The 24,560-nt window shown below is 50.5% G+C and overlaps 1 protein-coding gene across 9 annotated transcripts in view; it reads left to right on the forward strand.

Moving 5' to 3' along the window:
- The window catches only part of MYOM2 (myomesin 2), a 126,737-nt gene that overhangs the window by 87,836 nt on the left and 14,341 nt on the right, over positions 1–24,560 (forward strand). For all 9 annotated transcript variants that reach the window (XM_033104358.1, XM_033104361.1, XM_033104359.1 and 6 more), the window contains 14 exons: positions 507–694; positions 2,725–2,851; positions 4,104–4,282; positions 5,585–5,699; positions 6,763–6,919; positions 7,010–7,116; positions 9,137–9,181; positions 9,694–9,830; positions 14,735–14,879; positions 14,997–15,056; positions 16,866–16,933; positions 21,586–21,699; positions 21,888–21,975; positions 22,488–22,526. In XM_033104358.1, the coding sequence (XP_032960249.1) occupies positions 507–694; positions 2,725–2,851; positions 4,104–4,282; positions 5,585–5,699; positions 6,763–6,919; positions 7,010–7,116; positions 9,137–9,181; positions 9,694–9,830; positions 14,735–14,879; positions 14,997–15,056; positions 16,866–16,933; positions 21,586–21,699; positions 21,888–21,975; positions 22,488–22,526 (1,569 nt within the window). The remainder of the gene's footprint in view (positions 1–506; positions 695–2,724; positions 2,852–4,103; positions 4,283–5,584; positions 5,700–6,762; positions 6,920–7,009; positions 7,117–9,136; positions 9,182–9,693; positions 9,831–14,734; positions 14,880–14,996; positions 15,057–16,865; positions 16,934–21,585; positions 21,700–21,887; positions 21,976–22,487; positions 22,527–24,560) is intronic.

Here is a 24,560-nt window from a genome sequence, read left to right on the forward strand (position 1 = left end):
TTCAACGTGTTATGAAAAGATGGCCCATTTCCACACCTGCTGTCCAGAAGGGAAGTACGACGTCACAGTCACTGGACTTAACTTGAAGTTTCTGTAAACATGTAGCAAATGAAGACTTACTGGCCTGGACAGTGGCGTCCTCACGGCCGTGGAGACAACGGTCGTTGTTCTTCGTGAATGCCAGGGAGAGAAACCTCTCAAGGTTTTCCTCAGAGGAGTGGGGAGCACCTGTGATTTCAAATGTTCAGGCCGGTTTGAAATAATCCTTTGTCCTGGTATTACCGAAACATTGGGAGATGTATTTAGAAACAGCCATAAATATACAGAGAATTTTTTTATCTTCTTTTAAAAAAGGCATAAAAACCAACGATGGGTAAAGGTCGGCCAAGAAAGGAAGAGTGGGCCCAGTGCCCAGGGCCACCCCTGCTTGGCACCTCACAGCCGCTTGGTGGGACGACAGAGGAGCCCCGCTGAGCCGCGGTCTCTCCCGCTGTGCTTCCTTGCAGCCGTCCCCTCCCCCCCATACGGGGTGACGCTCCTGCGGTGTGATGGCCAGTCCATGACCCTCGGCTGGAAGGTGCCCAGGTTCAGCGGAGGCGCGCCCATCCTTGGGTACTTCGTGGACAAGCGTGAGGCTCATCATAAGAACTGGCACGAAGTCAACGCCTCTCCTGTCACAGAGAGGATCCTCACGGTGCGTCGGCTGGTTCCTCACCTTGCTGGGGGTTGCACTTATGGGCAGAGTCCTTCATTCCGGGTTTCGGGGGTCAGTGGCATTAGGTCATGTGATCCAGAAACAAAAATGGATAAAAAAATTCACAGCCTCATGCGATCACGGAGTCCTCGCGCTGGCAGGACCTGACCAAGCAGTGCCTAGCAGGAGAGCTGCGTGAGTGAGAGGTTTGACAGTCAGTGATGCGGCTGCGACCGGCGCCCGGCCTCCAGGTCCCTTGCAGCATCCTGCTGTGAGGCCGCGAGCCCCTGGCAGGCAGGGCGTTTCTGTCCTGTGTGCAGAGCTGGGCACGGGCTCTGCTCAGCAAGCGTTTAGAATGGTCTCGCCTGTAAGCACTTTCCTAAGAAAAGCTGTATTCCCCTCCCCCCGTGATTAAGCCACTTGTCAAAATACACACGTTGTCCAGGAGGAGGGAGTAGGAAGAATGTCGGTTTGGAGTCAGAAAGATCTGGAATCGACTCCAGACACACAGCCTGAGCAGGCGGCAGGCTTTGTCCTCTCCCTTCCTCTCCGAGCCCTCGATCTGCTTCTGAACAATATCAGGGCGAGGGTTTCCGCCCAGGGTCCCCTCTCCTCCTTCCTGCTGTAGGAAATGCCGGGCCACAGTCACCACAGGGCATGACAAGTCTGTTCCACAGGAGTCACAAACGCTGACTTAGTTTCGGGGGGAGTCCTCGAAGGTCTAAGGCAGGGGTGTCCAAACTGCGGCCCGCGGGCCAACTGCAGCCTGCAGTCCATTTTTAATTGGCCCGCAGCAAATTCCAAAAATATATTTAGTTTACTTAAATAAACCAGGTGAGGCAATACATACTTGACCTCGAGTGGCCCGGCTGTTTGTGTATTTTACTGCATGTGGCCCTTGGTGAAAAACGTTGAAGAAAGTTTGGACACCCCTGGTCTAGGGGCTGTTATAAAAGTTTCTGCTTTATCATGTATCATCAGGATGTAGCATCTGTGTCTTTCGTATAGTTCACACAAGCACCTCCATCCTTTCTGGGAGCAGTTCCTCCAGGAGGAGGCGGAGCCCGTCCATGGGGCAGAAAGGACCTTGGCTTCTCACACATGGCTGTGGGGCGCTGTCTTCAGAGGCAGTGTCTCTAGATGTTAGGTCTGTCCCAGCCCTGCCAGCAGGCGGGGCTGATGGTTCTGGTGAAAGCTCCCTGGTCCTTTGGGGTACCACCAGGAAGAGCAGAGCCTACCGTGGCTGCTGAGCGGCTTTGTCCCCTAAGGGACCTCCAGCCACTGTGCTGGGAGCAGGTGACAGCCCAGCGTCACACACCTGGCCTCATCCCAGCAAGGAGGCGTCCGTCTCCACTCTGATGGCAACCGAAGTGCAGGTGTCCCCTGGGGAGTGTGGGCTCACCTCTGCTCTCCCTCTTCCTCTTTGTGACTTTTACCTCTCCGAGCCTCAGTTTCCCTGTCTGCCCAAAGGGTGCCACCATGGCATCCCTGTAGGAGCTTCCGTGGAGATGAGCAGGGTGCACGTGTCCGTGGAGATGAGCAGGGTGCAGGTGTCCGTGGAGATGAGCAGGGTGCAGGTGTCCGTGGAGATGAGCAGGGTGCAGGTGTCCGTGGAGATGAGCAGGGTGCAGGTGTCCGTGGAGATGAGCAGGGTGCAGGTGTCCGTGGAGATGAGCAGGGTGCAGGTGTCCGTGGAGATGAGCAGGGTGCAGGTGTCCGTGGAGATGAGCAGGGTGCAGGTGTCCGTGGAGATGAGCAGGGTGCAGGTGTCCGTGGAGATGAGCAGGGTGCAGGTGTCCGTGGAGATGAGCAGGGTGCAGGTGTCCGTGGAGATGAGCAGGGTGCAGGTGTCCGTGGAGATGAGCAGGGTGCAGGTAGCCAGGAGTGGCTGCGGCAGGGTGAGCACAGCACCATCCTCAGGCGACATGGCCCCTCTGGTCATTCCATGGATCAGTCACAAAGGCACCTTTGCCCCCGTGGTTGTCACACCACTTTTATTTCATGTACTAATTTAAACACAATCTAAATAGGTGGATGGCTTGACAGAAGGCTCGCTATATGAATTCAAAATTGCTGCCACCAACCTGGCGGGGGTTGGGCAGCCCTCAGACGCCACCGAGCTCTTCAAGTGTGAAGCCTGGACGGCACCAGAACCTGGTAAGAGGCCCGTGTCCTGGACACACTCCCACGCACGCACCTGGCACACGGCCGAGCCCAGAAGTGGCTTTCCCGGGTGCCAGCCCCAAGTCTGCAGTAGGTCACCAGTCTGCAGCGAGCAGGGTTTGCTCACGGTACACGTCTTATGGCGCCACTCCCACTGTGCCAGACATGGGCATAGCTGTGAGTTGGGGTGACCCAGTGCTGTAGTCTGGGGGTACGGACAGGTTAGCTGGTGACAGGTACAGACTGATTAGCGGTCAAGTCTGCAGCAAGGGAGAAGCACGTGGAAGGACAGCTGGAGCCTGGTCTGGGGCTGGGTGGCCTGGGCGGGAGGGGGCACATGCTGGCTCCAGGCTGACATGGAGTGTGACCTCAGGAGTCCCACAGTTCCCTTCTCAGAGCATTTGGGCCTCAGGGGCCCCCAGTTCTAAAATATGCAGTTGTTGCAACTCTGCATCAATGCTACGTTTGAAAGCTCTCGTCACAGATGCTCGTCCTGGGCCACACCCTTTGCGTTCAGTCTGTCAGAAGCCTGAATGCAGTGGGTCATATGCTCATGTTTTAGAAAAAGAAAATGATGAAAACCTAAAGATCAAAGGTGAAAAAGCTAAAAAATCAGACTATTTTTGAATTTTGTGGCAAGATTAAATTGTTTTTCTTTTCATTTTTTTTTTGGTATTTGTTTTAATGAAATTAGTTTTGCCCCTTAGAAAAGCCAATGGAAGAACAAGCTGTTATGGGTTCCAGAAGCTTTCTGAGGGCTTCACACGAAGTGGCCTGGCCACACGCACAGATGCGGTGCGAGGCCCCTCAGACGGGGCCGCCCACCTTTCCCGTGTGCTCGATGTCGCTGCACCCAGACTCAGCACCCCTGGGGAGTAGCTTTGGGGGCTGGCAGGACGCAGAACTGAGGGTGACGTGGCAGAGGCCCAGGGGTCTCCTCAGCCGGCAGGTGGTCAGTCCAGGGAGTGGGTGACACGAGTGCCCTGACTTCTGTCTCGGACACGCACCTGGTGGTTGGGGCCAGCCGTGTAGACCCGTGATCGTTCCCAGAGTTTCCTCGGTCACCTAGATGCCCCCTCGATGGGGCTGCAGGAACATCAGCCCGACTCCATACTCCCGAGGGAGGATTCCCACAGCTGTAACGAGCAGCAGTGGCGTCCGTGGCGTGGGGCGTGCGCTCGGCGGCCTCGTGTCCACGGGGCCGTGACCGCGGCGTTGGTGGTACCTGCGTGTCCCCATGTCTCAGGTCCTGCCTACGACTTGACATTCTGTGAGGTCAGGAACACGTCGCTCGTTCTGCTGTGGAAAGCCCCGGTGTACTCCGGCAGCAGCCCCGTTTCCGGCTATTTTGTGGACTACAAGGAAGGAGAGGCCGAAGAGTGGGTCACGGTCAACGAGGGCGCGACTGCGAACCGTTACTTAAAGGTGAGCGTCCCCTCCCTGAGTGTCGCCTTTGCGAGAGCGGGCAGCTCAGAGAACCTGGGGTGGAGGTTCCAGCTGGGACGCAGCGGCCCGTGTGTGGTCCCCACAGAGCTGCGGCTGTGGGGACCCGGTGGCCCTGCCTGTCCTGCCCGCAGAGCACGGTCCCGCAGGGGCACGCAGGCGTGTGCACAGGCCGCCCTGTGTGCTCCGTGGGGGCGGCTAGTGCTTTCCATGCCTTTCCACGTCCGGCCTCTCATTTAACTTTCAGTCATGTGGCTGCTGAGTGAAGTCTGTCTGCTAACACACACGTATGTACACACACACACACACTCTCTTACTGCATCGGGCACAGTTATGGGGCTGAACTGCTCTATCCTCTCTTTCTCCACACATTTCTATTTCGGCCCCTACAGCTCGCCGTCACTGGCAGCGGCTGTGACACTGGTGCTGAGTCCTGTGGGCCCCTCTCCATGGCTCACGGCCCAGCTGCCCTCGTGTAGACACGTCCTTCTTTCGGTTGTGGGCTCTGTGATGTGGTTTAGACAGAGAGGTGACATGCATGCACCCACCCTCAGAGAAAGGCCACATCTGAGCTGGGCACATGCATACACGGTGACGGGGGAAATGGGCAGTGCCTCTGGAAGACAGTTGACAACATGCAATGAGATCGTTACTTTTGAATGAACAAATCAGCTTCTAAGAATCTCGTGAACAAATTAGTTAGGGACTTACCTAACGTATGTTTGTTTTATTCATGGTTATCAATGCAGATTACAATGCACAATCTACATAGGCCTAAGAAGAGACTGATGTGTCCAAAGGATGGGATCTGTTGCACAGTTAAAAATCACATCTAAGGGGGCGGCCGGTCGGCTCAGTTGGTTGGAGCTGGTGCTGGTAGCACCAAGGTTGCCTGTTCGATCCCCTCATGGGCCACTGTGAGCTGCGCCCTCCTTATTAAAAACAAACAAACAAACAAAAAAACCCCACATCTAAAATAATATTTAGTGCCATAGGTTTGTGTTAAATATGAACACCAGATTACAAACTAGATGATACGAATTTAATTCTGCTTTAAAATATGCAAAAAATGAAAATATCAAAATTGTAGCAGATCTGTTTATTCCTGCAAAGTCAGATTGTGAAGTTGATCTCTTCTCCCCCGTTTTTCTACCTCACAATGCAGAACAAGCCCAACTAGAGGATACCTCATTTTTAAAAAGAAAGTGTATTAATTATAAAACGTGAAAGCAGTGAAGTCACCTTTGTTTACCTATTCATGTGACGTTTCCTCTGTATTTCAAGGTGTGTGACCTACACCAAGGTAAAACCTATGTCTTCCGAGTGCGGGCGGTGAACGCCAGTGGCGTGGGGACGCCCTCGGACACGTCTGAGCCGGTGCTCGTGGAGGCCAGGCCAGGTGAGCTGTCACCTGAGACTGGAAGGAGGGCTCCCTGTGTTACGGGTGTGCGTGGATGGAGGGGCAAAGGGCTGGGTGGATGGTGTCCTGTCAGGCTTTTAAAGGAGCTGGATGGGCAAATGAAACGGAGCAGGTACTCACGGCCGTGGGGCTCTGCCAGGCCGGGCAGGAGAGGGCACCTTAGGTCAGTGTGGTCCATAGGACCTGCATTGGGAGCATACGCAGCTTACAGAGGTGGCGGTGGTCTAGATCACTGCTGAATTTTGATCAGGAAGTTACAACGTTGGTAATTTTCTTGGTTGCAAGGAGGGAAAGTCCTGTTGACCTTGACAAGGGACGTACTTCTGAGGGTGGAGGTTCGCTCACTGGGTTCCTGGGGAGGAGTTAGCTGAGTCGCACAAAGTGATGGCACCCAGGAGGCAGAAGCATGTGTGCTTCCCATTTCTCTTCCCTCTGGATATTTGCTGTGTTTTATTCTGTGTCTGGCTTTCTGTGTGTCTCCACCCTCTTGGGAACCACGAGCGTCTGTATGTGCTCGGCCTTAGGTGTACCCCCTGGTGAGGCTGAGGTGTCTCCTCCACTTCCTGAGTCCTGAGGGATGGCTTCTCAGGGGCCTGGTTTGGGCCATGTGTCCACCTTGGTGGAAAAGTTGCAACCCCCCTCAGAGGAAAAAGTGGGGAAGGAGGGACCCATCGGTGAGAGTCAGGCTGCCTGGGGCCCCCAGCAGTGAGGGGGCTTAGAGCTCAGGCAGAAAAAGGGTCTTTATGGCCAGGATTGGCAGCCCCCAAAGGTTTTCCCTGATGGTCCTGGGTACAGAAAAGGAAATAGACAGAAATGCGAGGATTTAAAACCAAACGCAAACCACTCTGCCACCCGCCTCCTGTGCCAGTGGTTCGTCCCCTCCCCCACCCTCCTCCCCAACGTCCTAGATGGACAGTGAGTGGAAGCTGGTGACTTGACGTAAGCTTGGCTCACCCTGTGCCACCCCTTCTCCAAAAGAAGAGCCCACAGGACACGGTGTCCCTAAGTGCTGACGTGTTCAGCTCGGGTCCTTGCTCTGCAGGCACGAAGGAAGTCAGTGCAGGAGTGGATGAGGAGGGCAACATCTACCTGAGTTTCGACTGCCCAGAAATGACTGACGCCTCCCACTTCACCTGGTGTAAATCCTATGAGGACATTGCGGGTGATGAGAGGTTTCACATCAAAACTGACGGGGACCAGTAAGTCACACTTGGAAGCTGGCGATTGTAACCTCTTAGAAATGCCTCCGAACACCAGTAATTAACATCCCCTGGTCTCCTTCCCTTCAGCTCCAAGCTGTACTTTAAGAATCCGGACCAAGTGGATTTGGGGACTTACTCTGTGTCTGTAAGTGACACGGATGGAGTGTCCTCCAGTTTTGTCATGGATGAAAAAGGTAATATTTGTATGACATAGGCTGGCCTTTTTGGGTTTTATAACACTTTCAAAGATTGACACTAACACAGAAAAGACTTACTTCCTTAGAAAAAGTGTGTACTTTTGTGGGAGACTGGGCATGGGGACTATTTATATAAGCCAAAAATTACTTTAGAAATTAAACAAACACTAGAGTTCATTTTCTATCCATCAAATAACTCTGGTCCAGGACATACTGCTTATGTAGTGCATTCAAAGTTGAGGTTTAGTTACATTTCAGTAGTTTGGCAAGTAGGAAGTAGCATATTAGCAGATAAATCCATAAAGTTAATGAGACGTAATTTGGAAGATCCTCTCTTTCCTCCCAACGTTGAATAATTGGGATGATAAAACAAGTCTAGGTATACTTATGCATGTGAAATAGTATTTAGTTGCCATAGTCAAAGTCTCTCACTCTCTTGCAAAGAGAAGACAGCAGAAAGAAGTGACAAGTCTGTTTACTGTGAGCAGAAAGAAGTGACAAGTCTGTTTACTGTGACCTGGGGAAAAGCAGTAATTTCTAGTAGGTTGGCTCGGATGTCAGAGGCGGATTGGTTTACTGCCTGGGTTTGTATTTCCTTGTTCCAACCCTAATCTACACTTCCTGCAGGTCAGGGTCAGCCTGTAGGGAGTGTGTTAAATGAACAGTCAGTGAGGTGGAGTGAACTGTGTAGCACAATGAACTGTGTAGCACTGGACAGGATCCTCAAATCTCCCATTTTTGGATCTTTAAAAGCTTCAGAGCCTCTGAGTCCCCTGCTGAAATGTGCCATTTTCTGGGATGCAAACCATCGTTAGCAGTTGGCATCTTTCTTGGTGTCGAGCTAAGGGTGTGGCGAGGAAACCTGACACCCAGTGGTGCCAGGGGCTGTAGGCAGGAGAGGCAGATATCCAGGGTGGGAGGCAGCGTTCCGAGGGCTTCAGGCACCTGCAGCTGAGGCTCAGGTGTTAGGTGAATTCCAGTCAGCTTGTGCAAATTTAGCGAGACACAGCAGGAGGTGAGCACGGGGTCTACGCTGTCTGCTTTCTGGGGCCCGTGGGGGGCACAGAGGGGCCGGAATCCACTCGCGGGCTTTCCCAGCTGCCTCTTCTGACCCTCACTCAGTGGGCTTCAGTTTTCTACCCAGAAAACATCCTTAAAGAATTCTGAAACGTGATGCACTCCTCTGCACCATTTTAAAGGCGACAGGTGACGTTTTCACATTAATTTTAAGTAGTTGCAAGGGATGAACTCTCCCACATATTTTATGTTCTATGTGGACTTTAAATATAAATATATTTAGGCAAGACCTTGGAACTGCAGATTTAGCTCATTTGATTTATGGAAATTTCTACTGTATGACCTAATTGGGAGAGTTCGTGCTCACTGTCAAACCTGTCATCCAGATGGAGTTTGCTTTTGATCAGGAAAAGTCTCACTTTCATTTTTCATTTCAAACAAATATGTTCCTACCTTGTGACCACGATCTCATTTCTAAATTCTAAGTTTAAGAAGGGAGGGAGGGAGGGAGGAGGGAGGAAGAAAGGGAGGGAGGAAGGGCAAGGAAAGACATTACACATGGTGAAATTCTGGGGGGCTGAGATATGTTGAAAGACACCTTGAAAGGGGAGGGAAATCAGAGCACCGCACTTTGTCGCTCAGCCAGATCAATTTTAGAAATGAGAGGCTCTGGAAACAGATCTGCTAGGTGTTCTCTTCCAGTAACACACCTGCAGGGGCCCCAACCCCTGCCCGCCCCCGGACCCCTGCCCTAAGGCAGGCTGAGCTGGCCCTTTAGTAAGTGGGCTATTGACATGTGAGGATCTCAGTCGCAGCTAACTTCCTAACTCCTTGAAGAGAGTAGGCAAAGGTTCAAGTCACCCCCTGTTCTTGCACTTCTAGTTCAAATTTCTTTCACCTCCTCAGTTAGATCTTGGTGATGTCAACGTCTGCAATTGTTAGTGCGCAGACGCCCGGCGTCCAGGCCCCAAATCAAGGAACGTATTTTTCTCCATTTCAGAGCTTGAACGTCTGACGGCCCTGAGCAATGAAATCAGAAATCCCAGTACGTAAGCCTGGAGCCCCACCGCGCGATGGCCCGCGGGGCGGGGCGCTCACGTGTGGGGCGCGCTGTGGGAGCCCGTGGGGAAGGGTGGCCTCGGGGTACAGCCTCGTCACCTCTTCACTTAAAACAGATACTGGCGTACACGTAACTTGTAGACGCGAACATCGCGTGGCGCGCGTGTCGGACTTGGGGGGCAGAGTGGCCGTCCCTCACCCCACGTCGATCAGAGGGGACCCTCGGCTGCGGCATCTCGGACGGCAGCCCCTGGCCCCGCGGCAAAGCGCCACGGCGCGGGCACACGCGGGGCCGCACGGCGCAGGCTCCCCACGCGGCCGCAGGCTCGCGCGAGCTTTGTCTTTTCACTGTGGTTTTCATAATCCAGTTCAATACTCTGGGGTTTCACAGTCTCAGAAAATTGAATACCTGGGATGGATGTCTTCCCACGATATGCGCCCGTTCGTTCTCAGAAGGGTTCATGCAGTATTGACGTGCGGTTTCCTTTCTTCCTGTAGCGATTCCTCTGAAATCAGAATTAGCTTACGAGATTTTTGATAAGGGCCAGGTTCGCTTCTGGCTGCAGGCTGAGCAGTTGTCCCCCGACGCCAGCTACCGATTTGTCATTAATGACCGGGAAGTATCGGACAGTGAGGTGAGTCCTGTGGGCGGAGCCCTGGCTCTGCGGGCGCGGGGCGGGGTGGGGGGGGGGCACCCCTCAGGTAGGTCACTTACCTGGTCACTGTTCTGTGTGCGTTTCTGTCCCCTTTTGAGCCGCAAACCTCGGGGTGTAGGAGGTTGCCAAGGGGACTGAGAGGTGGTTGATTCTTGCAATGTTCAGAGATTTCCTCTGGGTTAGATAAGGAATTGGGTGTGTTTTAAATCGAAGCCTGTTGGAATTAAAACACTGCACACTGTGTTTTGGAGACGTTGAGCGTGGTTTGTGAAAGGTTCGGGTGATGCTGGGCAGCGGGGAGGACGTCCTTGGCGGACCAGGTTATTTATTGTTGGTTGTGGCTGCCGTGGCATCTGTTTTTGTTCTGCTGTGAGCAGTGCCCTCTCTGGAGAGTTTCCACTGAGGAGGTCAGCTGGGAAGCCAGTGTTTGCTTCTTCGCTAGGTTTCCTGGCTCTCCTGACACATCTGGACAGAGAGCCACAGAACTGCCAAAAATACGTAATTTGCTAGGACACAAACACTGTGTCCGGGTTTTCCTTTTCATTGTGTAGGATGAGTCGTACAGTTACTGCAGCATTCCTGCTTTGGCTTTGGGACACTGGCTGGACTTCCATCTACTTCCTCTCCTCTGATAACTCCACGCCTGCGGCCCAGTTAGCGGACAAGCATTTGACGGAAGCTTTATTGTTCAGTGCTGAGCTTGGGGTCTCACATCCCACCGTCTTTACCTCCTCTGCTCTCTTGTATGACGCCTAGTGAGTGGTGTCATTGGTGTATGTACCGTGTTTCTCCAGAAATCAGACCTAGCCGGACAGTCAGCTGGAATGCATCTTTTGGAGCAAAAATTAATATAAGACCTGGTCTTATTTTACTATAAGACCAGGTATAATATAATACCGAATCTTATATTGATTTTTGTTCCAAAAGATGCCTTAGAGCTGATTGTGTGGCTAGGTCCTATTTTTGGGGAAACACGGTAGCTGTCCCACTAAGTCCTGAATGCCTCGCTCATTTGTCCACTGCACAAATATTAACAGAATGCTTGAAGTGTGGGAACCACTCGGGCCATGCGGCAGCACTGACCCTTTCTCTGAGCTGGACTCCTCACGTCTGGCCTGGCCTCAGTGTCTGATGGGCATTTGGTTAAGTTTAGTGGTTAGACAAACGTCTATCAGGCAGGAATCTTGCATGGAGAGATCATGTGATTTTTCGTATCCAGGCAGTCTTTCCCATGAGAATAATGCCACACTTCGGGAATTGTGCAAATTGGGAGCTTGGCTAATGAGTAGAAAGCATGTCGTTTTTTCCTGGCCCCAGAAAGGCCGACAGTGGGTATTATCTCTGGGAGGCACTGCGTGATCCAGGCAAGTGTGGGGATTTTGTCAAGCAGAGAGCATTCTAGGAAATGAAATGGAACCCGTGTACTTGCACTTTATTTGCACATCTTTTGATTAACGTTTTCTACCTGCTGTGGAGGGCTTCTCATTGCTACCTGGCCAGTCTCTCGGCCTGTACCATTTCACTTCTTTAATTAGCCACCTTCTGGGGACTTTTCCGTGTGAAGAATGATGCTGTTTTGTGAAAGTCGTGTAAAAGCCTGTATTTACGGCACCCGCAGCGTCACTGGACTTTCTTTGGCTGCATCACGGCACCAGCAAGGAGCCTCATTAGTTTCTGAAACCTGCCCAGATGCTGCCGTGAGCAGCTGAGAAGGTGCAGAGGCTGCTGGGTGGTGAAGACTCCAGTCTCGAGCGTCGGTCGTACCTTTCTCCTTCTCAGACCCAATTAGAGTAAGCTCCTCCGGTTCTTTGCAGACAGGGTTTGGTGTGAGCAGAATGTCATACAAAATGAGACAGTGCATTTGGCCGATCAGCTTGGAATTTGCTATCTGTATTCAGAAGTGAACACTCAAAGCTCTAAGGAAACTCAAGGACCGTGGCAAACTGCATCCATGGCAGCTGTCACATCCTTTCCTGCCTGTAGTCCCCCAAGAAGGGCTCCAGTTCCCGGGGAGGTGACAGTGTGTCACCACGTCCTATAATGAGTGTTTCTGAAAGTGCGTGCTGTCTCGCAAGAAGCAGTCTGAGGTCACGCTTTCTCATTTATTTCCGTCTTTCTCTACCACCTTATACACTGATGTCCTGTTTTGGCTTCCGATTTAGAAAAAAATCTAGGTGATCTTATGTAAGCACATATGTGTGTTTTACATGTTTGAAATCATATTAGAATTTCTAGTTGTGACGGTGATTTTTTATGTTTGCTGGAAGCCATGGCCGGGGGTGTGTGGGCTGGGCTGTATTCACTTAACAAAACCTGAAAGTCACATTTGATTAAATGGACCCAGAGCATTTTGGCTCGTCACCTTCCTTTTTCTGGTGGATGGTGGTATTTATTCTGCAAATCATTTTGATTCTGTGCCACAGCTAACCAAACAGCAGGGATGGAGAAAGGAGACATAAACGCGCCCGCCTGGAGGCTGTTGTAGAGATGAGGAAATGCAGCTTCAAGGAGAGAATGACAGAAGAAACAGGACTGAGAGTGTGTAAAACAGTCCAGTGAACACTGTCTGATTCAGAGGAAGCTGAATTTGGAGAGGCTGCAGGAGTAGGAGAGAGTCCTAGGGCGGTGGGCTCCTGGAGTGGGTCTGCCCAGTGCGGGCCGTGCAATACATGCAGGAACCGAGGGAGAAAACAGTGACTTGTGGTCTCGGAGGTGCAGGGACAAAGCGAAAGAGGCGAGAAGACCGAGGCCGCCAGCGCAGGCAGAGGGACTCAGAAACATGCCCAACGGAGGCCGAGGGACATGAACTGCAAGATGAAGTGAACACAGCTCACCTTTTGCTAATACTCATCTTTGAAATGCTCTTTTGCGACACTGGCATTTGGAAAACCAAAATGTGAATGTAGCCTTAAAGGGGAAGGCGAGCATTGTGACAGTAAACACACAGGGTTGCCAGAAAATGAATGCTGCTTTTCTAGCTAAACGTACGGACCTCTCTTAGTTACCTGCAGGGAGAAAAGCTTCGTCATTCTCTTGTTACGGTAGGATTATGGGAGCAATGGGGGCCCCGGGGGCAGGGGGCACGTCCACGTGGCAGCCCTGCTTTACCTGCCGCTGGCACAGAATGCTGCTTTTCCTTCTGCTCATCTTGCTCCAAGGACCTCCCATGTCCAAGGGTGAGATTGGGAAGTCATTGCTGAAACCCCCGTTGGGTTCATCCTGAAAGGAAGAAGGACCACCAGGGGGAATGTCACCAGCAAACACTATTGTCCTCTGTCCTTTCGTTGGTTCTGGGCGTGGGAAGCCGAGGCCAGTGGGGTCATGAGGCCTTGTCTCCGCCTGGTGCGGGGGGCCTTTCCTGCTTTCAGGGGGGCAAAGGAGGCACTGGCTGTTTCTTAGGGGACTAGTTCAAAACAAGAGCATGCCAAAGTGGCATATTTTGGGGCAGCAGAGCCTGCTTCCTTCCATTCCACCCCTGAGACCCTGTCGCATTACCCAAGGGTGGGTACCATAGTCCAGGGTCACCACAGATGGTGACCTGCGAATGTGCCAGGAGGTGTTGGCGGAGTGTCCCTGATCGGCTACTGCCCACATGGCACGGCACGGCCCTCATGTCCACCTGTGCTGCTCTGGTGGAGTGTGAGGAAGGAGGCAGTCACAGCGGGGTAGAGTGACAGCAGGACCGCGGCAGCTTCACTGAGGCTTCGTCCGAAAGGAAGCTCTTGGCTTCCCAGGTCCGTGGGGGGACGGGTGTGCTGTCCCGACCTCTCACTGCCCTCACCTGTAAGGCTCACTCGTGTGGCTCTTAAAATGCTTTCTGCCCGGGCTGTAGGGATTTGGGCACCGGTGCCCCGCGCTGTCTGTAACCTGCGGGAGTCTTTGTGGCCCCGCAGCCCAGCTGTGAACATAGTGGGAGCTGCTGGGTGCTGCAGATTGGATGGGTGACGGCCAGCAGAGTTTGCTGCTGGAAAGCAGCTGTGGGTGGACAAGGAATAAGAATGTCCTTCGAGAAAACTTTGCTGAGCATCGTCAGCAGCGTCAGGAGACCTGCCAAGTCCGTGCCACGGTGGCACCGCGAGCTGCTATGCCACAGGCCGAACTTCTCATGAAGACCCCACGTCCATGTGGTTTCATTGCCTGCGGGGCACTGTGCCAGCTGCCATATGGGTTGCAGAATGAGCGACAGCCCTGGCTCTCAAGGACTCACCTTCTAGCAGGACAGACAGACAGAAGGCATGGAGGTGGTTGGACCCAGGGTCCAGCGAGGGGGGTTGGGGCGTGGACATGAACCCAGCCAAAATCCAAGGACAATTCTAGGAAGGTCCTCCTTGAGCTAATTATGAGGGAGCGGGGGCTAGTGTTCAGGAAAGCCACCGGGCGAGTGTGGGGACAGGCTGTGCCTGGCTGTGGGGACATGTGCTGGGCGCAGGGTGACGGAGGGTGCTGGCATGGCCCCGGCTGGCCTCCAGGCGCGTCCCGAACACCCCACTCCCCTCATGGGCCTCTGCACCCTGGTCAAAGGCAGGGGTCTGGAAGCCCGTGGTCCCAGCGTCCCCGGGGCTGGAGGACAGTGTGGTTGTGAGGTCACTGTGTTGTCTTTGTCCCCCACATATTAACTGTCACATTACGTCCGTCTGGGGAGCAGCCAGTTCTCCTGGGGCCTCGTGCTGTAGCCCCCAACCCCACCCACGGACCGAAAGAACATGTGTCCCTTACTTGATGTTGGTTCACCAAGAGGTTTAGTGGATAGAAGTTCATCTTCAGGTCTCTCTGTGTCGTAACCTACCCTTAAGACAGAATAGTCGATGTAAGTATTCAGTGTCAGAGAAAAACCTGGAAGGAGGAATTTCACAGTGGAATTCTGTTTCCTTTATTGCTTCCAGACACACAAAATTAAATGTGACAAGTCAACTGGCATCATTGAGATGGTGATGGATCAATTTACTACTGAGAATGAAGGGACCTACACAGTACAGATTCATGACGGAAAAGCCAAGAACCAGTCTTCTCTGGTTCTTATTGGAGACGGTAGGCAGTATTGGATATTTTCTTAACGTCTGTAGAAGAACATTCAGAGCCAATCCTTTTGACTGGAGTGAAGCAAACATATTTCATGTCTTTTCCCCCCTTAAATATTGCATTTAGCATTCAAGGCTGTCCTAGAAGAGGCAGAGTTCCAAAGGAAAGAATTTCTCAGGAAACAAGGTAGGTGGTTGACCTGTTCGCACACCACAACATGAAACAAAGATTCAGGATTTGAGTATCCATTGAAAGCAGACCCACATGCTGCCCGATGACTAAATGCTTGCTGTTCTGATGATCTGGAAGTTAGACCTTTCTTAGCTCTAGAACTTTGGGTACTTTTCTGTTCTTGCCCCTTCCTTTCTTTCATCTCGGTGTTTTTTTTGCTTCTACCTTTAAAAGCCCCAGAATCTATTGTTGAGCATCCATATTTTCTGTCAGTCTCCAGGTCAAAGAAATGACCGGGTTAACCAGGCTCTCTGCTAAATCTCTTTCATACACGGCTAGGCGAAGAGTTTTCCCAGACGTTTCTTGTAGGCAGCCCTTTACCTAAAACACCTACTGACTCCATGCCTCCTAGCCATGCGGCTCTCCTCCTGCGGACCCGAATTTCATTTCTCTCCATGCCCAGTACAGCTTTCTGGACGGACTGCTGTCTTATTAACGTCTTCTTCTGGTCGGGCACATTCCGTCTGTCCCGACTCTTGTCCCAGGAAGCTGTTCCATGGTCCCGATCAAAGCGAGGCACCACTCAGAGCTCAGTGTGGACTCCCTGGGGTCCCATGGCAACCCTTTCCTGAGCCGTTCGTGTTGGAGCTTATGACCTTGAAGCCCTGTAATTTTTGTAGCTCCCTAGCACTTCTTACAGGGCAGAGCTCAGTACTTAGCAGATGGATGGAAAGAAACTGACTTTACAACAGGGGTTAGGAAAGGCTGCCTCCATCTTACATATCAGCTTTTAGACCAAAAAAAAAAAAAAAAAAAAAAAAAAAAAAAAGAAAAAAGCAGAGATGGGTAGGTTGGGGCTGTTATTAGGCTTTGAAATGGAGAGAGGGCAGCAGAAGCTGGTCCAACTGCCAGACACTGGTTATTTTACCTAAAACTGAGAGAAGTTTTAAACATTTAAAAGTTTTAACTGTTTAACTGCAAACAATACATTTTAAATATATTGTTTTTAAAAATACATACTAACTAGATACAAAGAAAAATGGATACATTTTTAGAGCCTGAAATATAACCCAAAGGTTTATTTAAAGAAATTGTTTTATGAGAGTTCTATGCCTTTAGAAAGAAATTAGGATGTGGATTATAAAATAAAAAGTCAAGACATTCTTTTTATTTTATTTTTAATAGTCAAATTTCTTTTTACTCATTTCTACATTATTAATTTTTTTAACTTTGTAGAACATATTGATATGAAAGAAGTCAACAAATACTTCCTAAATCTGTTTTGTATTTTTGTGTTGAGTGGGCTACTTACATTATTAGTATATGATTACTTCTGCATTTGTTTTAATAAAATATATTTTGAAAAATGTACAAGTCCATGTTTGATTTCAAAATATTACATGTTTGCAAAATTGCTAGGTCAAGCTGCATTTTCTTCATCTTATCTCTATTAATTCTCCTGTTTTGAAGTTTTTTATATATTATGCCATTGGATGTTCATTTAGACATATGCCTTGAGAAAAGCATATGATTTCCTTATTGTTTCTAATGAGCAATAGATACTAGATGTTGGCAGGAATGTGAGATTGGACAGTACGACCCCACTCGGAAACGCAGGTTCCGGTGGAGGGTCACCTCCAGAGCCCTGAGAGCCACTTGATCTCGGTTTCACACATTGAACAGCTGTTTTCTTCTGCAAAAAATGCAGTATAAGTAAATGAGTATAAATATGAAATAATGCTACATGTATGTACATATATGTGTGTGTATAAATACCTATGTGCAGTACACATACTACGTTACTGTTTTACTTTTTAACCCCAGGTCCTCATTTTGCCGAGTACCTGCATTGGGACGTTACAGAAGAATGTGAAGTTCGTCTTGTCTGTAAGGTAAGCGTCAGGTCTGACGGGGAAGCCCTGAGTCCCCTTCTTGGGACAGTTCTCGGGACCTTTCAGGAAAGCAGCGGAGGCCGCTGGAGGTGGTAGCCCAGGTTGGGTTAGGCGTGGGTGGATGCAGCGACGCTTGGGTGTCGTGGACGTTTTGGTTCTTAGACTTTCAGTCTAGTCTTTGCTCCTCATGAATAGATGACAGTGGCATGCAAAAGATTCAAGCAGAAGTTTAAGACAGTGGCATGCAAAGAAGATTCAAGCAGGAAGTTTATGAAAATGTTTATTAAAATTTTAGTAAGCGAATTTATGAGAAAGGGTGCTATGATGAAGTTTATCGGGTAGTTTGCATGCTGTTTGTATGATTTCCTTAGGAAATAAAAGGTGTGTTTCAGGAATAAGATGCTTCTTTAGTTTTAAAACTTCAGTAATAAGGTAAGCCTTAATTACTACTCAATATAAAATCTGTACTCTGGGGACAGGCACCTGTGTGTGACTGTCGCTATAAAAGAGGCAGGGGGCAGGATCGGTAATTAATTCTTGTGTCCAGAAGCTGCTTGCAGGCTAGTGGATAAGAGAGAAAAGTAAACATAATTCCACACAGTGATAACTCCGAGAATGGCTGGAGCGATCCGTCAGTGAGGGAGGGAAGCCGGCTCCACGGATCCAACAGCACAAAGAAACTGAACGGCGAAGTCGCTGTCTGGGAACCTGGGCACCAAATTAGAGTATAAATTAGGAGGCTGGCCACTGCAGAAAAAGTATGGCGGCCCCTCAGAAAGTTAAGCGGAACCACCGTGTGATCCAGCGTAGAGGGACTTGAAAGTAAGGAGTCAGATAGGTGTTTGCACATGTGTGTTGATAGCAGTGTTGTTTGTGATCCCCCAAACCCATCGGTGGAAGGGTCTGTACACACAATGGAATATTCCTCAGCCTTAAAGAGGAAGGAGGTTCCGATGCCACCACATGGATGGACCCTGAGGACACTGTGCTCAGTGAAATAGCGACAGTACATTACAACAGATGCTGTATGACCCCACGCATGTGAGGCCCTTAGAGTGTCGGATTCACAAAGACAGGAAGTAGGTGGTGGGTGCCTGGGGCAGGGGGAGGAGGAGGATTGGGGAGTGAGTGTTAACGGGGCAGGGTTTTAGTTTAGGAGGATGGAAGGGCTTTGGGGACCTGATGTATTGCGTGGTGACTACAGTTAGTAATACTGTGTTGTACACTTGGCATTTGCTAAGACAGTGGATTCTGAGTGTCCTCACCACACACACACACACACACACACACACACACACGTTGCCATGAGAGGGGAGGGTGTGTTAGCTAACCTTGCTTTCTGTGGGAATCGTGGACACTGCGCACCTTCACCTTCTGCAATGGTGTATGTCCGTTACAGCGCAGGGAGGCTGTGGCACAGAGTTAGGGTGATGGGACACTGGGCTAAGGGATGGAGCTGCGTGTGTGGGGAGATGTGCGTGGCTGGTCTGTCCCACGCAGCAGTTGCCGTGGAGCACGAGATGGGGGAGGGCAAACGGAGAGCATGTCCGTGCGTGCTTGTGGCTTTACCCTTTTTGGGGAGGTGACGAGTGTGGGACGGCGGGCTGCACAGGGTGGCAGGAGAGGCCTGTGGCCTATCGCCGAGGGGGACAGGCCACGTAGCTCATCGCTAAGAGTGAGAGGAGCTGCGGGCTGTCTGCTGACTGCACAGGACTGGGAGTGCCCCACATGTGTGCGCCTGTGTGGGTTTTTTGGGAGGGATTCAGGCTTGAGGTTTTGCTGCACGGATGTGCTGCGAGGACAGATGTCCTGCGTCCTCTGGGTGTTGTCTGGTAGTGGGTTAGTTGGTCAACCAGGTGTCTCAGTTGAGCAGGACAGTGAGTGAGGCCAGACGGCTTAAATGGAGAAGCAACGGGACAGCCCATGGAGGTCCCATTAGCATGGAGAGCTGGCACAGGGGCCAGAAGCACGTGAAGGTGAAAACAGGAGGCCATGGTCGGCATGGGATACTGGGTATGTCAACTTTTTAGTGTTGATAGAGTTGGAGGAGCTGGCGTACAAAGGCAGTGTGTGCTCAGGGTACAGCGCCCTGGAGAGGAGCCCGGCGGGGAGGGGCGGGCAGAGCTGCGACAGGGCTGCGGTGGGAGGTTTGCAGGAGGGTGCAGGGTGAGAGCTGCTGAGGGCCGAGCAGCCGGGACGTTCCAGGTGGCTCTGAAGCTCATGATGCCGTCAGCCTCTCCCACTGGTCTAGTCACTGTTGGTGTTGGTAGTTACTTTGCAATCAGATCTCCTGTATTCACATTGCTTTTTTATTGTGGTCACTGAGGCTAACGTTTTTTTAGCCCCGTAATATTTACCATGCGCAAGGTTGTTTTAAATTTATTTCAAAAAATACCTAGATTTTTTAAAAAGTGAGTTTCTTACGTGAGTATGTTTAAAAGGAAGACTCAGACAGAGATGTTTATAGAAGAAAAGAAGTTTTCTGGCAAAGAAGTGCAAGGGAGAAAGACGTTAGCCGGTCGAGCTCAACAAATGAAAACACAACAGATATTTAAAGGGAGAAACCCCACATGACTTTACTGAGGACAGGCTGTTTACTTAGTTTGTTTATATGGGAAAAACAGCAGTTTTCTCAAATGATTATCCTAAGCAAAAGGTATGTATCTTCAAGGTTTTAGACATTAGCACGTAGAAGTCAGTTCTTTGGATAGTCAGTGACTCAGAGAGCAAACCAGGCAGACTGACCCTGTTGTAGTCGGTTTATTCTTCTTTTTACGGTGCGCAAGGCAGTAAGTACGTGCTTACAATGGCGGTGGGAAAAAACGGGGATATTGCTTCTGCGTGTGCTCTCTTGTCATCTCGGTGCTGTGTGCCCTCCTGTGAATATCTGATAATATTTTAAGCTCCCTTACCAAAGTGCATCATACATCTTTAAGTACAGATATTGGAGAAACTGAATAAATATTACTTGAGGTTTAGGTATTTTCCAATTTAATGCACTTAATTTTCATGCTTGTGCCCCTGTCCATCCTGTGATTCTATAAACCCTCTTTCTACGTAGTTTTCACTTCACAGTATTAGGCTGGTGCAAAACTAATTGCATTTTTTTTAGCAATCATTTTTAACCTTTTAAATCGCAATTACTTTTGCACCAACCTAATACTTTGGCAGATGGTTATTTTTTTATTTACTTACATAAAAGGCATGGAGAATTTATGTGAGGGTGTGCTCCCGTGATGGCTTCACAGGAGAGCATGTTCAAAAGGAAAGTTGAAGATGGACACGTCAGCCATAAACAGAGGAGAACCTGGTAGAAGCGTCCCGTCAGCACACGTGGAGAATGTGGCAGTGGGACTGGGAAGTGTGAGTCCCACGTGGCCCTGGTGTCTGAGCAGCCGAGTCGTTACTGCGTTCTTTGGGCATCGGTGGCCAGGCCGGGCGCCCTCATAGGAAGTGTGGTTGTGAGAAATCGCAGTCCACGGGAGAGACCAGTGACTTCTTTAGGGGTAAAAGCCCCCCAGCTACAGGAGAAACAGTTTCATCGAGGATACTGGTTTTAGAGAACAGGCTGAAGTCCACTTGAAAGGATTTTGTTTAGCACACGAGGACGAACAGCACTGACTCATGGTAGGGACCGTTAGGGGTTGGATTGGCGTGAAAACAGGCACCGAAGAAGCTTTAGAAATATTAGGCTAAAGGGGCCGTCTGTTGGAATTTTGGGCCACAGTCCATCCCACCATTTGTTACCAACTCACGGTTTTGCCTTTAGAAGGAAGGTCCCACAGGAGACGCTCCCTCCATTAATCCCTGACGTAGGGACGTTGGGCCCTGTGGCAGGCACGTGAGCACGCCCTGGGGTTCACGTGTGAACAAGACTCGCAGAGTCCCTGCTGACAGGGGACTCCATGCTGACTGGGGACGTAGCCCACCTGGAGTCACTAAGCTATGTGTCCCCATCAGAACTAACCACACTACCATCTGTTTCCATCATCACTTCGTTGGGTGCATGTGGGAGGTGAATGCAGAATTATCGTCTTCCTAGAATCCAGTGTGGTCGCTGCCTCCTGTTCACAGGGAGCCGAACGTTTTCTCTTCCACAGGACGCGTGTGGCAGAGCGTGGGGCTTCAGCAACTCCTGGTCTGTGGAATCCTGTGAAGTGTAGTTTCGAGTTCGAGCTAATGTCCCAGATGAATTGCAAGGGACTGGAGTCGCCGGGATGTCCTCACCCCACTGGGCAGATCTCGCGTTAAGGTTTCTGTCCTTCCATGTAGATGCGTCCGAAACGTCCCAGTGCCAGAGAGGCAGCCTCTGCACAGTTTTACAGACCTCAGGGTTCTTTATGTTGTTATGAACTCAAAATCCACCGCTTACAACTTGTCTTTATCACTGACGTTTCCTGTAAACCACGAGACCCGTCTCATCGCCTGGGCTGCAACGTGGGGCCTTGTTTTTTCTTCCATGTACAGCTGTGAGGGTCTCACTGCTTCAGAAGCTGGGACTTACTGACGTGTCTGCCATCGTAGGGCTGACGGCTTTTCCAGGAGCTTCTGTCTGAGCCTGTCTGTAATAAAAACAGATTCTTTTAAGGTCTGTGGTTTGAAATCAGAACAGACTCTTTCCACATACGGAACGTAAGATTTCTGTCTTGTAGGTCGCAAACACCAAGAAAGAAACAGCTTTCAAATGGCTGAAGGACGATGTTCTGTACGAGACTGAACGTTTGCCCGACCTGGAGAAGGGCGTCTGTGAGCTGCTCATACCAAAGGTACAGCGTTAGGTGACCTGACATAGGAGCGAAACAAAGCAGGCCTTTCCGAGGACTCCTCAATCCTGCATTATCTCCTAGTTTGCATCCCAGATGTCCGTGGTTTGCAAAGAAAACGTGTCAGCATGTGTTACATTCTATACCGTGGTATTGATTTTACCTACACATGGGATGTGCTTTATTTGCAGTTGTCCAAGAAGGACCATGGTGAATACAAGGCGACCTTGAAGGACGACAGAGGTCAAGATGTGTCTACCCTGGAGATCGCTGGCAAAGGTAAAAGCACACCTTTGTTGCTCAAAAGCAATGCGTTTCACCAGCGGGGTGAGTGTTATGCAGACACCTTGGCTACAGTACACGTTGTTTCTTTAGCAGAAAGAAACTTGTAGAAGAAAACTTCAGAAGAAAATAGACTTGTACTTTAGTTACATTCAAAGCTGTTTCAATGTTTTAGGAAAATGTATATTACTTTGGTCATTTTAGTCCATCATCATAAGCCGTCTTATCCTATTTCTAATGTAGTTAAAATGATTGAAACTGTGATGAAGTGATTCAAGTAAATGGATAGTTGGATTTTTGTTGAGTGACATGTTCCTGTTCCTTGTTTAAAAAGTGAATATAGGTTAGAAGGATTTGTTACACACCTAAGCCTTGTATGGATAAATATTGCCAGTTTAACGTATCATGTTTCAAACGAACATCACAATTTCCTGTATCAAGTTAATTAGACATGAAGATGCTGCTTTCTGATAAATTGTATACAGTGACACCGTTCCCCTCCCTTTCAGTGTATGATGACATGATTCTGGCAATGAGCAGAGTCTGCGGTAAGTAAATGCCCTTTAATTTCAGTCTCTTTGGGAGCTGGCACCACTGTTTCCTGGGAAGGGCGTCTGCCACTGAGGGCTTTGGGGATGGCTCCTGAGGGGATTTTCAGCGTTACGTGTAGAGTATGTTTTACTTTAAAGAACAACACCCAGTTTGGACTTCCCAGGTAGCCGCTCTTCCATTTGCCATGGGTGAATTTGGACGATTGCTTTGTCCATAACTGCTATCAGCGTTTTTCTGACAAATGATGAGTCACAGTAGTGAATTTAAACCTCTGCCTTTGTGTCACATGTATGAAACCACTCTTTAGCTTTGCAAGTAACTTTCCCCTCTCCATCGGCCCTTGCACGGAAACTGTGAGAACGAAGATGCTGGTTATGAGTTCGATAAGAATAGCTTATGTTTGCATAGTGCTGTATGCTAAGAATGATAGAATTTTATTCCTGGGGCCTTCCTTGAGAAGAAAGAGGTCACTGAGGCCTGCAGCGGCTGAGTGTGACCGTGGGGGACCCGCCGGCTAGCTAGGACCCGCTGGGAGCCAGCACTGCTTACTTCCAAGCTGTTTTTCTGGCATTCTGCTGAAAACCTTCTAATGTTCATTTTTCACTGCTTTCTCAAGACAGCTCTGCAAGGTAGAATTTAATTCTTTCCGCTTTTGTTGGGTCCGAAATGACCACATTTTACATGAGTCTCACTCTTGATCATTATTCATCGGCCAAGTCCTGCTTCTTGAGGGACGTGCCAGCCAGGCATGTGGTGAAGGCCACGGAAGCCGTTTGAAAGGTGGCTACACGTGTCCGCTCCATGGCGCTACTTTGTGTAAAATGTCACAACGGGCTAACAGGCACATGCGGACAGTGCCTGGAAGAGTGAGTTTGCGTGTGAGCGGCTCCTGGCCAATGCAGACGGTGTTTGTCCTTTAGTCTCGTAATCTGGGGCTAGACGTGCCCATGCCTGAGGGACACGGGTGTGTTCCTCAGAGTCAGATGGGTGGGGGGTGGGTGCAGGCCTCCCCACCACTGGCTTTGAGCCTGTGTCCTCCTGGGGAGCCAGCCAGAAGTCCTCGCACCCTGCACTGTTTGAGCACGAGACGAGGGGAGAGACCCACCCCAGTGTGTGTAAGTGTGTGGCACGCCAGGTCCCCGCAGCGGCCCAGCACCCATCCTGTCAGCCTCCTGCTCCTCAAGAACCCCTCCTGCCACCGGCAGCGTCCCCACAGGGCTGCGTGTGCTGCAGGGAGAGCTCTGGGCCACCCTGAGGTGTCTTGGCTGCCTTGGCTGCCTTGAGTGTTGGTCGTCATTCACCTCGAGTGACACCGGGGCTCCCCTGTCGGTGGCCTCACCCATCATGGACCACTTTCCACATGTGCATCGTCCTTCTCTCTCAGGACACGTGGGGCCTTTCCTCTTTGACCTCTGTCCATGCGGTCACCTCCGACCTTCATTCTCAGGGAAGCTGAGGGCGCCGGCCTCGACAGGTCTTGTGAGAGCGTCCGTGGTGGCAACACACAGGCACACGCACACTGACACATGCAGCGCTCTTACACACACGTGCCCTCCCTTACACACACGTGCCCTCTCTTACACACACTGACACATTCCCACACACACACTCTTGCACGTGCCGTCTTACACACACACACACACACACTTGCTCTCACACACACATTCCCATGCAGTTGCTCTCACACACGTGCCCCCCCCATACACACACTCACCACCCGTTTGTTCCTTCGAGTCTCTTCCTTGGAGGTGGCCATTGTGCAGTTCACAGAAGACGTGCCAATGCCCAGGCCGTCCTAGGCTCCCGGGGAAACGACTGTCACCTTCACTGCTAGCTAGACAGTCTACCAGGCAATATTTCTAAGCCTTCAGTGTTGCAGTTTTCTGTTCGGGTTTCACATGGCTCTTGTCATTTGTCCTCAGTGGCTGTAGAATCCGACAGCCTCACTTTGGTCTACGTAGTCACAGATGTCACGACTGTGCCCTTCTCCTTATAATAGCTCAGGGGCGTTGGGTGCCACCCTCGGGGCT

The sequence above is a fragment of the Rhinolophus ferrumequinum genome, chromosome 4, assembly GCF_004115265.2.
Source record: "Rhinolophus ferrumequinum isolate MPI-CBG mRhiFer1 chromosome 4, mRhiFer1_v1.p, whole genome shotgun sequence".
Classification (NCBI taxonomy): domain Eukaryota; kingdom Metazoa; phylum Chordata; class Mammalia; order Chiroptera; family Rhinolophidae; genus Rhinolophus; species Rhinolophus ferrumequinum.